The sequence below is a fragment of the Anneissia japonica genome, unplaced genomic scaffold (genome assembly GCF_011630105.1).
Source record: "Anneissia japonica isolate Jap-2015-1 unplaced genomic scaffold, ASM1163010v1 scaffold11151_len745516_cov174, whole genome shotgun sequence".
Taxonomy (NCBI): domain Eukaryota; kingdom Metazoa; phylum Echinodermata; class Crinoidea; order Comatulida; family Comatulidae; genus Anneissia; species Anneissia japonica.
Genome location: NW_022744950.1, coordinates 362,835 through 377,045, shown reverse-complemented (window position 1 = coordinate 377,045; position 14,211 = coordinate 362,835). Strand labels below are relative to the sequence as shown.

At 33.3% G+C, this 14,211-nt stretch overlaps 1 protein-coding gene across 2 annotated transcripts; it reads right to left on the bottom strand.

Moving 5' to 3' along the window:
* Window positions 1–2,532: 2,532 nt before the first annotated feature.
* Window positions 2,533–13,046, bottom strand: LOC117119752 (katanin p60 ATPase-containing subunit A1-like). 2 transcript variants are annotated; one of them, XM_033264620.1, is made up of 11 exons: window positions 12,902–13,046; window positions 10,615–10,781; window positions 9,342–9,499; window positions 8,685–8,880; window positions 8,365–8,480; window positions 8,031–8,136; window positions 6,372–6,530; window positions 5,170–5,296; window positions 4,715–4,852; window positions 4,438–4,564; window positions 2,533–4,241 (listed from the first exon to the last, which is right to left on the bottom strand). In XM_033264620.1, exons 1-11 carry the CDS (start codon window positions 12,903–12,905, stop codon window positions 4,043–4,045), a joined length of 1,497 nt encoding a protein of 498 aa, XP_033120511.1. In that variant the 5' UTR covers window positions 12,906–13,046; the 3' UTR covers window positions 2,533–4,042. The 2 variants fall into 2 exon arrangements, with proteins under 2 accessions (XP_033120511.1, XP_033120512.1); XM_033264621.1 differs by lacking the exon at window positions 6,372–6,530 and adding an exon at window positions 6,137–6,295.
* Between the last annotated feature and the right edge of the window lie 1,165 nt (window positions 13,047–14,211).

Here is a 14,211-nt window from a genome sequence, read left to right as displayed (position 1 = left end):
TGTGATATCAACTTTGAAAGGTGATTGCCAAATAATGATATACTTACTGTTGAGTTAAATGCAAAAAAAAATGTTTGTAAGTTATTAACTTTTTATTGAAAATTAGTGCAAGAAAATATTTCCCTTGCTAAATAAAACAAACAATATTCTTATATTTTTTGCATAGCCCTTTAACTTTACTAGTAATTTATATAATTTTTGAGGTAAAAAGTCATGAAAATCAGCCAAAATAAATATGTTGTGTTGGCGATCATTAACTTATTTTATCTGTTTGAATGAGCAATTTGGATTTAATTGAATTTTAAAGGGTTATGCAAATTGTATCTTACCAAACAGTGCATCTGTTGACCATATGTGGACACCCTGACAAACTTGCTTTTCTGTAGTTTCTATTATTCTTCATAAATATATATTATCATCAATTATTATTACAATTATTATTTTGTTGTTTGTTTACATAATTGAATTTAAAGTCATACTGTCCTGTAAATAAAAATGAAATAGGAATGGTAAAAACAGATTAGAAATTTAAAAATGTGTAAAGTTGAAAAATGGACATCCATTGCAACACATAAAATGATAGCCACAAGATAAATCGTCTTCTGGCCGGATACAGTTTGCAGAGTAACTGTATGTGTAGGTTATAATGCAATACTATTTTAGCATATAAATTGTTGACTGCTGTATTACTATATTTGTGGTTATGTTTAATGTTTAAATTGGTTGGAAACTTAAAATAACGAAGGTGTAAGTGATTGGTTCATAAAAATTCTAAAAACCTTTTTTTAAAGTAATGATTGTCTGAACATGTGATCCAGGTTACATGAATAGTAATATAAGTATGAGTCACATGTGGGGGAAGACATTAGAACTACTTTTCATCATTCATTTTTTCCTTATTCACTTGTTGATTACATGAGTAGACATGTGTCAAACGACCCATCAAACACTTTAAAGTGCAAAAATAAATATTGAAAATTGTGAAGTATTTTTCATGGTTTTTGTTTTGTTGCTCAAAGTTGGCTAATATTATTTAAATTATTAAAATATATATATTCAAATTAGTTACACTGCATAGCATCGTAAACACAGTACAGTATATACAAAGTAGATAAATAATAATAACAGTGCTCAAATATTTTTCCTTTATTTGAGCACTTGTAGACAGCGTTGGCTCCAGAGATGTATGACAGGGGTCTGAACCAAGGAGTCAGCTAGAGCTTTGTCCCAGAATAAATAAATCCCAGGTATGGTTTACAGGGGAGTTTGTATGGCTTAGTATGGCCATGGAGGTATTATTGAGGAGATCACTCGAAAAAGCCACGCGCACGTAGCGCTATGCAAATGAGCCAAGAACAAAGCTGCCGCAGCGCGTGAAGGATGTTTGCGCAATGCCTTTGAAGCGTGATGTGTTCCCCGCCACCAAATGCTCATCAGGCTTAGTTTACCAAAAAATTGAACATGGCGAAATGGAGAGCACCTTCTTTTCTCAATGTGCACTACATACAGTCAATCACTATGGCTGCGCAGTCATTTCCATTTTGAAGCTAATACATTTATCTTTCAAGAAATACCAAACATAATACTGTAATATTTTTTACAAAAAAGAGTTTCGAATTTAATGAAACATTTACACCAGCTTTAAAAGTATGGTATATTTCAACTTAAATTTTCATAAATTGGATAAAACTTGATATTTCTAATTTTAACAGATATTAAATAAGGAATGATTGAGGATTATAATAAACTAAGTCATTTTAGGGTTAACAAGGGTTAACTATTTGAAAATTCAATCCAAAATCAGAGTAATTTTCAATTATACGTTGCCTTAGCTTTATAGTCGAACCAATCAATCTTTAGACAAAATTATAATGATCCCAGAAGTAACAGAAATATTTTGCGGAATCTGTTCCTGAAATATACACATAACATAATACTGTACTAAAAGTCCACAAAAATCCAATCGGGAACATTGTTAATTATAAAGATATTTATAGAGTTAAAATATAACAGGTTATTGCATAACTGCTGTGTATAAACACGCATGTCATTGCCAAGTTGTTGCTAACAAAAAAATGTAAATAATAATATAATACGCCCGCATGCGATCCAAAGGCGGGGAACACATTGGTTTGTCGCGTCAAAGGGATCTGTTGCCAAGTGGTCTCCTTCTCAATAATACCTCCATGGTATGTCCCTGATTGTTCTTTTAGACCACAATATTAGGAATTGGCAATCAAAATAATGTTATTTTGGCATTATTTTTTTCATTTTTGATCTGGCCTGTCCGATCGGGGGTTAATTCCCAATTCGGTTGCTGCTTCTGGTTGTTTTCATTCAAGTCTCTGCTATCAATAGCAACTAACTGGCAGCTAACATTCATATTCTGCAAATTTTTATCCATATCTATTGAATATATGTGATTGGCTCCATCAACTCACCATGAACGTTCCTTCTGACCAGATTCCGGCATGTTATAAGTACTTATCATTTTTATCAAAATCAAACAAGAAAAAAGAGCAACAAACATAATTTTTAACCCATTTTGACAAATTTTTATTATGCAAGGTTATTCTTGTGTAAAAGTGAAGTAGCTGGCCTTATACAGTTAGTAAATATTCAAAACACACACCAAATTATGTAATGGCATAATTATTTGATTGAGAAAATGAGCAGTTACCAGATACCTATCTTAAACATTTCTCCTTATTATATTTTCTATTTCAACATACCTTGTATGTAAATCTAAATATATCAATTCTTTAATTAGTTAGTATTACACTTTTATTGGACAGTTTTAGAAAGTAATTACTTTGATTATCATTTCTATATTCTGAGAAATTAATTTATTCTGTATTTGGAAAAAATTCCAAATGATGAAAAATTATAATAATTTTTGTAATGTTTATATATACTGTTATGGACACAGAAAAAAACACTATCGCTACTGTAAATTTTGTATGATGTATACTATTCAATTTACCAAACGTAATTTCATTATTTAAAGCACTTGTGTAACTATATACTATATACAATATCGTCCGAAGAATATCAACATCTTTCATAGGAAATTTCCTTGTTGCTAAATTATATTTATATTATTTTAGATACTAGTTTGTTCCATTCCAGTAAATCTTCTGAGTGATATAGCTGTTTATTTCTTACTATGAAACTTTTAGAATAGATGAAAAAAATTCAAATTTTATTATGTCATCATTTGTAACAGTTCATTAATTAAAAAGTTTTTTAGCTATCATTTGAGGCTGGCCTTCTCAAAACCAAATCAGTGACCAAAAAATTAAAATGAGTTTTTAATATATTATTATTCCCCAAATTGTAAGCTATAAAATGATGGGTCATTTACTCAAATCGACTTACTATTCTCAAAGTTATGAGTAAAAGTATTACGGCTTCTCTGTACTGAAGTATACAATACTGGCACATTCCTAGGCTAATTAAGTATGCTGGTTTGGAATGGCAAGCTTCATGTCTGTAAATCTCATATCACACCCATATATGGATAAACATGATAGTGTGAAGAAAGGCCTCTAAAAACCTTTTTGGGAGAGTATTTGATAAAAGTTTTTCAATGTTGCAGGCAATTGTGAACTTGATGTCATCTAAACCCACTTATATACTTATGCATAGAGACAACAGGGATAAAGTGTAACAATTTCTTACCTAGTATTACTGTAACATTGAAAGTATTATCAATTATGATAGGCATTTTGCTTATAAGCCGCCATCACACAGTGCATATGTGTATAGTCCAAAAACGCAATCCATGAACCATTTGTGACCTGATACCAAATATTCCCCTAAATGTATTGCAGAAAGCTATTATTTTTTAATGGGTTTGCTGCACAATTTTTTACTTCAACTAAGGAACATAGTGTGCCACCACAGTCAGTGCTGTGAATAATAATTAATATGCAAATATTTTGCAAATGCTCATCCCTAAATAAGGCGTAATAAGAAGGGTGGGTCAGGTAGGTGCAGACACTGCAAAGGAGGGAAACCATGAAAGCTTGTTCGGTAAATCTTATGTCGCTCCAAATTCTACCATCCATTTCTCATACTTCTCTAGATCTTCTTTGCCTACGGATTTCGACACTTTCTTGATGGAAGATAAGAAGTCTTCCGCAGTTGATGGCAAATTTAACTCTTCCTTTGGGATCTGTCGGATTTCCTCCGGTCGTAGACCTTGTATTCTTCTCCTCATGGCCATCATTGACGCATCCCTATGAAATGACAATGATTGAGAACTTGAATGGGCTGAGCTTGCCTTTTAATCACAGGAGCCCAGGCCAAGATTTTATTCTCACAATAAAGTATGAATGCACGTACCATTGGCCATGCCATTTAACCATTATGCTAAGGCCTGTCTCTTACATATTGTTGCTTAGAATTCTGGAAATGTCCATTATTAGTACTTACCTGCAGACGTTAGTGATGTCAGCGCCAGAGTAGCCTTCAAGCTGTTGTGCGATAACCGTCAGGTCAACATCATCAGCCAATGGCACTTCTTTCAGGTTAATCCTCAGTAGCTGTTCCCGCCCCTCCACTGAAAATCAATCAGTGTAAATAATTATATAACACCAACTGGGTTGCATCTAGTTAAACATCATTTCATGTTGCTGTTGCAACAAGATTATTATCTAGTTTTATGCGTATTGTGATTGGTGAATGGAAGCTTTTATGCATGGCTACTCACAGCCTGGAAGTGGAATGTATATTCTTTTCTCAAGTCGTCTGCGCAAAGCCTCGTCAATATCCCATGGGAAGTTAGTAGCAGCCAGTACCATCACCATCTTTGAGCTGTCCGAACCATCTCCAGTAGCCCCTTGTACACCTGTAATACATCAATAAATATAAAAATCATCAACATGCACAAGCATGTTCAAATATTTCTGGATTAAATTCTAACAAGTAATTTAAAGCCACAATCCTCCAAAAATTACTTGCGCCCCCCCCCTCCAGTCGCCCCCAAAAATCATGGTCCAGTAGTTAAAAATCACTTAAAATCACCTTATTTTGTGAGTTAGCACCCCTTAACTGATCATCGAGCCCCCACTTCACCTTCGCGCCCACCCACCAGCACCCCCACTTCAAGACTTCTAGATATGCAAGTGTGAGAGTAGTATCACTAAAGTTTGCAAATATAATTACCATCCATTTGTACCAGCAGCTCCGACTTGACTCTACGACTTGCTTCATGTTCGTTGCTTCCACCACGTTTACTGCAGATTGAGTCAATCTCATCAATAAAGATGGTACTAGGAGCATAAAATCTAGCCTAAAGAAATTCAAATATATAAAATTAGAATATGCATATTACACAGCAGTGTGACCAGCATGGGTCTCAAACCCAAGAGTCGTACCGCTTCCACCCTTCACTTTATTCATAATATATACACAATACTTAAGATAAAAAATAATAGTAATATTTTAATACTAATTAAGACATAAATAGAATCATAAAGTCATATCTTAATGTATCTTAAAAACATTTTTACAAAGAAATGAAATGAAAATTCACTTTGTTAGTACAATATGCAAAATAAAATGTGGGTACCCATATGGGGACCCATATGGGGACTTTGAGAATATCTGTAAATTCCCCAAAATTGCTATCAATACTATCAGGTTTATGTAAACAATGGTAAATTTTCTGGGGGTTTTAATTCAATCATAATTTTAATTTTGTTTATGCAGACACTTTTTTAATATATTAAAGTAATTTGAACTGCGGATATTAATTAGTTTCGGCTTAAAATTTAGATAACTTGTAATAGTTTTGACAAGACAGTTGTTCAATTTTAATTGATATTTCAGTTTAGGTTAGTTTAAAGTTAGGTATTTGGAGATGCATAAAACTGCTAATTTTATCTGTATTATTACTTTACTTATCAAACACAATTTTAATCTGAAAATGTGCTGTATAAGTAAATATTATTCATTATTATTATTATTATTATTAATTATTATTATTATTATTATAACCCCTAAAATGATTAGGTCACCTTAATCTATAAATTGAGGATTAATTAATAGATTGCTTTGATCTTTTTCTAATTAATTTATGAAATGAGACACCACGCACACGAGAGCTTCAAACGCACATGAAGTCACTTACCATTTCAAAGAGAATTCGGACCAGCTTTTCAGATTCCCCATGGTATTTGGAAGTGAGAGAGGACGAGCTGACATTAAAAAAAGTGGTGCCACACTCGGTAGCGACCGCTTTGGCAAGCATGGTCTTGCCCGTTCCAGGTGGTCCCACCATCATTACGCCCTAATCGAAACCAACGAAAAATAAAACCCAAACTGCTAATAAACAAAACAATGTGTTAGCACGAGAATTTACATACCATTTCAAATAGCAGTCGGACCAATTTTTCAGACTCCCCTCTCCATTTGGAGGTTAAGGAGGAAGACGATACATTGAAGAATGTTGTGCCACACTCGGTTGCGACTGCTTTGGCCAGAAGTGTTTTTCCCGTACCCGGAGGACCTACCATTAGAACACCCTATCATGGGAAAATATAAACACACGCTTGTGATTTTCTGTGTGATAAATTTTGAATTTTTAAAAAAATACCAAAACCAACATGCTTTGTATTAGGAAGCAGAAAGAAATGTATTCCATGGTGCAATCATGCAAATCGAAGATGCCAATGTTCCAGATACTATCGCTGCTTTAAAAAGAAAACCCAAAACCCAAAGGTTAATAAAATTGGAAAAAAAAGATCTACATATTTTTTTTCATATCAATACCCAAGATGATGAATTTTATTATTTAAAGAGAAATCGTCTGTGCTAATCTGGTAAACCATACTAAACTGCTAATTTTAAAAGATCAAGTAAGTTTACCAAATAATTCCAATGAAACACAGGTGAAAACAATTCAGTTGTCACATACTTTTCACTAATCCTTAAATTAATCACCATCCGATTTTATTTTAGAATCTATACAGAACATATTAATGGTATTAATTATGCACATTGTTAATAAACCATACAAATATTTTAAAATACAAAGTAAAAAATTCAAATATTAAATATTAAATTTAAATTATTCTTAACTCATCACAGGCATATATTTAAACAAAAAAAATTCATCAAAAAATATTCCCTTAAAATTAGGTTGTTCATATGAAGATTCAGTATAACCTTGATATTAACATGTAAAAATTAAAAGGTTATAATGATCATCCTATTCAGAATTGTTTTCATAAAGAAGTTCCATATTTGCCACATAAACTAAGGTCTACTCAATTCAGTAATGCTGCAGGACAAACTTGTATTAAGTACACAATCAAATTTAATAGTCTTCGTAAAATTGTTTTTCTAAATTGAAGGCAGGGTCCATTACCGTACCGGTTTGTTTATGTAAGGAAGGATGATCAGCGAGAAAACAGATTGTCCAATAACATTAGACCACTGTGCTACCAAGTACCAGTACATATAAGCTCATCAATTCTTAGCTTATATTGTTTATATTTGAGAAAAGATATTGGTACTTAAAATGTAATGAAGCTAATAATAAATCATTCAGTCTATGATCTCTATATATGCAAAAGAACCCCCACTGATCTTTGCAAACACAGCAAATCTGCTTCAGCTAGACCCAGGCAGGAATGCCAAAGATGCCCTCACATTTACTGTTTAAATTTAGTGAAAGTCCAAGCCAGAGGTTAAGTGGCTCTCATAAATCTGACATGTAAATAGTGCAGCGCATAAAATAAATACTTTGCCAGCAAGCCTTTATATAGTTGTACTGTATTGTGTTTATGTACTATGCCATAACCAATTGCACAGCCTAAGATGTTTCACTTTCAACTTAAGACATGCAGGATCATAAGAGACCTACTTCTAATGGTATTATTAATTGAAGGCGCTATAAATTCCATAAGATGTTAGAGAAGATAACAAAAACCCAGCAAGCACATAGCAACCCACTAGCTATTAAATAGGTGTATTTTTTTAAACAGCATGCAGCACCAGCATGATGTACATTTTTGATTTACCTTCCAGGGTCTTCGTATACCTTTGAAGTAATCAGGCATCCAGAGTGGCAGGACCACAGCTTCCTCAAGAAGCCTCTTAGCCTCTGTTAGGCCAGCAATGTCGGTCCTTATGGGGAAAGCAAATACATCAAAAAATAATATTATTGTATCAATTTTTTAAATGGTGCCTTCTATTAAGTCTCAATTTGTTTTAAACTATGTAACAAAAGTCAAATACAGTATTGTGTTGTGCATAGAGGCAGAGGCGGCGCCAGGAATTCCCCGACGAGGGGTCCTTTGCCCCCTGGACCCCCTGCATAGAGGCCTCAGCAGTATGCACTATATAGCAACTCACCAGTGTACATTGGGATTCTTTTGGACGATGTCTCTTTCTAAATTCTCCACAAGATCCTTATCGTAGCCTGCGCTGTCAAATTTCTTCTCATCTCCTTCTTCTGGTGACTTTTTTTCCTGTCAAATTAATATTATATTCCTTTACATATATTCTAATCATTCAGTTGTAAAAGAAAAAAAAAATTGTGTAATAAAAAGTTATCCTCGATTTTGAAGATAAAAAGAGAGAAGAGTTTTCAAAGTCAATACTGCTTCTAGTCTTAACTTGGACTACAGTTTTTTTTATTCACATAAATTATCACAAACAGTACTTCAACTGACCTTTTCAACCTTCCCTCCTTTTTTGTCCCTCTTGTCTCGCTCTGAACCGCCACGGCCACGAGCATCACGGCCACCATTTGCTCGGCCTCCCGATGGTCCTCGTGGCGCATCACGAGCAGATATACGGTTAGATGGCTTTGGATCCGGTCGATATGATGGTTCTTTGCGAGGAGCTCTTCCATAATTTGGTGAAGGTCTTAAAATAAATTTTTTTAATTATTAAAAACATATTAAATAAAGGAGAAAGAAAATAGATTGTATTTAAAAATTTAAACACTATAAATGGAAAAAGAAATAAAATAGTGTGCACAAAATCATAGACATATTGTCACAATCAACCTTTGAATACACAAATATCATCATTATTATAAGGCCTAATTATCATTATAGCCATAATAATCATGGGTATTTTTCTATAATTCTGTAATGATAGTAGTCACCCATTGTCATTCTTATTGTATAATTCATCATGATTTTAATCATCATCACTATTATTAACATCTATATTAAAAACATATAATCATGTGTATCATGTCATTATTTATTAAATCATCTTCATCACAATCATTATATTCTAATTAATAACCTACTACAAGACTTTTTATACCTCAACAGTAAATATAAAAAATAAAGCCATTAAAATAAATGAATGTTTACTTGTGTTCAACTGGTGTTGGCGGTGGCCAGACATCTGGGTCTCTGGATGGTTTTGCATCCCTACTGAATGCAGGTTCTGCAGACTCCGCCTTGAAGCTATTCAATGTGGTATTGATATCCTTCACCTGGTTGTACTCCTCAGCTATATCTTGTCTTATCTGAAACAGATCAATCGAGAATCTCCATAATTATCATTTATTGCATAAATTTGAGTCTAAAGCAAGACAGTTGTCCCTGTAGGCAATTGAAAATACATAACCAAACAACAGTAATTATAAAAACATCGTAACATCACCTTCAAAACAAACCTACAGTACTTGTATAACGCTGGCTAATAAACTCTTTAAATATGCATAAATAACTGTGAATAATAATGTCAATCATTAGGGTATGGATATGAATCATGTAAACATTCTAGCACCTGACTGATATAATTATATACAATGATACCTATACAATCAATAGTATCCTTTACACTTAAGGTCACATGATTAATGTTTGGTAATCAAAGGTCGGAGTTATTGATTGGTCAATGCTTTATTCATCACCTCAGAGATTCTTCACACACTTCTGTCAATACAACTTGAATTAGAAATCCAATGGTGGTTTTCTAATAAACATATGTGAGCACATTAAATGTTCATATAATTTCATCATCATTCATCATAATCATCAACATTTTTCATCAACTATAAAAAGCATTGTCACCAATTTAATCATGTTAAACTTCATTATTATTAATAATTTATTATTAGCATATTATCAAATTATCATTATTTTTATCATCCTTTTCATCATCAACATTGTCTTCATTATAATAAAAATCATCATCACCTTCTTCACCATTATAATGTAATAATCATCCTCACATCATCATTAAAATTACTGTATAATTTTCATCATTATATATTTTTCTCTCAGAAACTAAAATGGCAGCCTAAAAAGGGAATTCATCCCTGTACTATTAAGTGTTAGCTACTAAAATAAATGATCATCTTCAACAATATAATCTAATAATCAGTATTATTATTATAATCATCAGCATTAAATAATCATCAGTATCATCCTCATTATAATCATCATAATCACTATTTTCATTGATGATCATTAAACACATTATCATCATTAAAATCACCATTGTTAGAATTTAGGAATTTAAATCTGGCTGGATACCTATATTTGATAAAATTAGCATTTCAAACATCAAGACATACTGTAGGCCTACTATACTGTAGCCCTATCCACTGATCAAATTATACAATTTTTAACAGACCTTCTGCCACATATGTTTTCTAGCTGGCTCTCTCATCGACGAGATAAATTTCTGAATCTGTTGGAGCACACCTTCATAATATACCAATGACGTTTCGTAGTTTCCCAGGAGAGCATACTCACGTCCAGCTTTGGTGTTCTCACAGATTTCAGTAATGCTCATGATGGCTGCAATTAAGAATAATTCCCCTTTTACACTTCACATTTTAACACAAAACCTCTCTCCTCACCCCAATATTTATCCTGTATATTTATCATGTAAAATGCAATAGCCAGACTTTTCAAGAAAATAATATTTTTTCTGAAAGGTGTTCATATGTCACTTGACATTGCCTATGTATGGCCGTCTCCCAATAAATTCATTGTTAGCTGTTTTGCTAAGAAAAACAATTGGAAGGCTGTATTAAGCTATCTCAGATTATTGTATGTGCATGCACAATGAACCAAGGCAAAAAATACTGTGATGTTGTCATTATCATCATCATTAATCATTGCTAAGTCTAAAAAAGAACATCTGCAGGGGTGGCGGAAGCATTTAGGTATTGGTGAGGCAGGAGAGTCTACACCAACATCAGCCCATCCATGGTTGAGGCTGAGGTTAAGATTTAGCACTTCTAGATGCTCGGAAATAGCACTGTCAAACTTCTCAGTAAAAATACTGGTCAGATGACCACCTGACCTTCCAGACCACTTTCCCCACCCATGATCAGCGATTATGAACTCTCCATCATCCACAATTCACTGTTTCTGATTACTATGAGAAACACAATAACAATAGTTCAACCATGGTACTACTGCTACAGTACATAAAGTAATACATATTGTTACTATATAATGAGTAATTACTCTAGATATGTCAAAGAAATTCTATTTGATTTTGGTTACGATGAATTAAATTTATTATAGTTCCTCACTCATTTTAGTACCTCTGCATTATCTGTCTGTTTATTAATGAAACTGTCATCACTTTACAATTAATCTTTACTACCTGTAATATTATTTATATTGTAGTAACATAGTAGTGCACACTAATGTTTAAATTTATGGAGTTAAAACAAATATTTACTGTATAATATACAGTAAAACTATTATTTATCATAAATTTAATAATAAATAATAATTTATAGAAATAATATTTTTAAATGAACAATAAAGAAAACTTTAATTTTAATGGAGGCTAATAGCATACATTCTTTTCAGAATGATCTTGAAAATTATATCAACATATTTTTATTCATAAAAACAAAACATCGAAAATTGCAACAAAATTTAGCAGTTTAAAAAACGGAATTGTGAACAAATGTTTACACAATTTGAAAGGCATAAAAATGTGAAAACCACAACAGCAGAAAAAATAATATACTCATTCATTGCACTATATTATCATTATCATCATTATTACTATTCTTATTCTCGTTATTATTATAACATAACAGAGCAAGCATACATTTAAAGATTTATAAAATTTAGGTGTCAAAAGTCAAAATAATTTTTATTAAAAACTATTTTCTATTACTTGCATACTTCTTGCATTTCCCTGTATTTGAGCAATAAATTGATTAGTAACAACAGCTGACACACAACAAGGTACATTGAACAATTCTAAACACAAAAGTTACAACAGAGGGATCCATGACATGAGTGATTTCCATACACAGGGATCCATGAGTGATTTCCATACACAGGGATCCATGAGTGATTTCCATACACAGAAGTGATGGCATGTAAAAATGGATGAAATTTTTTTGAGAAATAAATTTGGATGCATATGCAAGGACCTATTTAATCTTTAACTGAAAAGATCATTAAGAATAGTACCTTAAGAATAAGGCATTTGCCATACAATAGGCCTAGCATAGGCTACCCTAGGCCTAGGCTAGATGGCCATTCGGCTAGATTGACGCAGGCATTTTTTTTTTAAATTAGGCCCCTCTATCTAGGCTATATGACATGTTGTAGGCCTAAACTTTTAATTATGCCTTTCTAGCCTGAGAGTAGGAGACCTAACCTCAGCCAAAGTTGTATAGTGCTTTGTTAAATTTAGTTGGCAAAGTTAGTGTAAGCCAAGAACTTCAGGGTGACTAGGCTAGGCCTAGTCTTCTTCCCTCCGCATGCCTCTGCTAAAACAGCTAGGCCTAGGCTACCTAGGCCTAGGGCTAGGCCCTAGCCTAGGCCAGCTGGTCATGCACAATCATCTCAATTTCTCAAAATATATAACCTACAGAAATAGGTTATACAGTAAAACGGTTATTTAAGGTTGAACCCATTATTAATAATTCGCAACTTACTCATTGCTTTTAAATGCTACAAAGTGAGTTATTAAATGTCACCTTCTTCCATTCGATTGTGTATAACCGTCGTCCCTGTCTTTTTCGACGAGAAAAAAATTCAATTTTCAAAGGATGCGCCCTCTAGAGTGTGTTCTCTGAAGGTGTGGAAAGTAAAGGGTATAAGAAAAAAAAAACCCGGCATGAGGAAAAAAAAACTGTTTAATTTTCTTAACAATACTGTCTGTAGTTATTATTTTAGGCAGAAGTTCATTATATAACGTAATCTGTGTGGTAATTTTGGTAGGTTATAAATCTTGTATGTAGGCCTAGTTGTGACCACCTTGTTTCCCGTAGTCAAGCAATTAATTACTGTTTAAATAAGCTCCCGGTGCTCCCCCAACCGGGAGGTAAACCGAAATATAAAGGGGCCTCAATCAGTTTCTCTGAGTACTGTGTCCATTCGCCGTAACCTGTTTTTGTTTAATTCCATTAATAATACTTCAACAGTACCATATTATATGTTAGGCCTATCATTATTTTTCGGGGAATATTTCAAATCGACTATTATTTTTTTTTTTTTCGGCACAAGTGCCAAAAACAGTTAGCAACCTGAGAGATTTGAAATGCGTGAATGACTATACCAGTTGGCTGAGGGGTGGGGTCCAAGCGGCAGGGGAACCACCCCTTAATAAAGCCAATGTGAGTTTCAATATGCGGCCTATGTTTAATTTGAGCACCCGAAATGTAGACCTACACAAACATTTCATTACTGATTTTTTTTTTTTTTTTGATTTTTTTTTATTTATTTAGGCACACAATACATGTGCCAAGGATTGTCAATAGCAAAAATATCACTGTCCTACTTGTAGGTGACAATCCCTTACACAAGACAAACATACACACACGATGCTTTACACAAACTAAATCTCAATATGAGATTTAGGGAGTGGAATTGTTTTGGTCGTGAGAAAAAGTCCTGCAACTGGCAGGAATTGAACCCAGGACTTTTATAACTCGTTAGTGAAATATGTAGGGCCTTCAAGGAAATACTGTACTCTCTCATGACTCAAATCACCGTTTTTATAGATACAACCAATTTCTTGTAATTTTAAATACATTTCCCCCTGAATTTGTGATAAATCGTTAACACGCATAGACTTGTGTTAAATGCGTGACAAATTTAGGATCACGCATGGAGTTTCTGCAAAATGGGTGTTTCCAAATCACTTTGAAATGCGGGACCGCCCCGCACGATGCGAGACGGTGGTAAAAAAATTAATCTCCCTCATCCCTCTCACACAAGACAATACACACATGATGCTCTATAC

Bases quoted from the DNA above. Each gene is read 5' to 3' on its own strand.
- LOC117119752 (XM_033264620.1), bottom strand. The intron at 6,531-8,030 runs GTAAATCAAAAA...TTCCCATGATAG, and splicing joins GTATACGAAGACCCTGGAAG to GGTGTTCTAATGGTAGGTCC. The intron at 4,853-5,169 runs GTAATTATATTT...GATGTATTACAG, and splicing joins GCTGCTGGTACAAATGGATG to GTGTACAAGGGGCTACTGGA.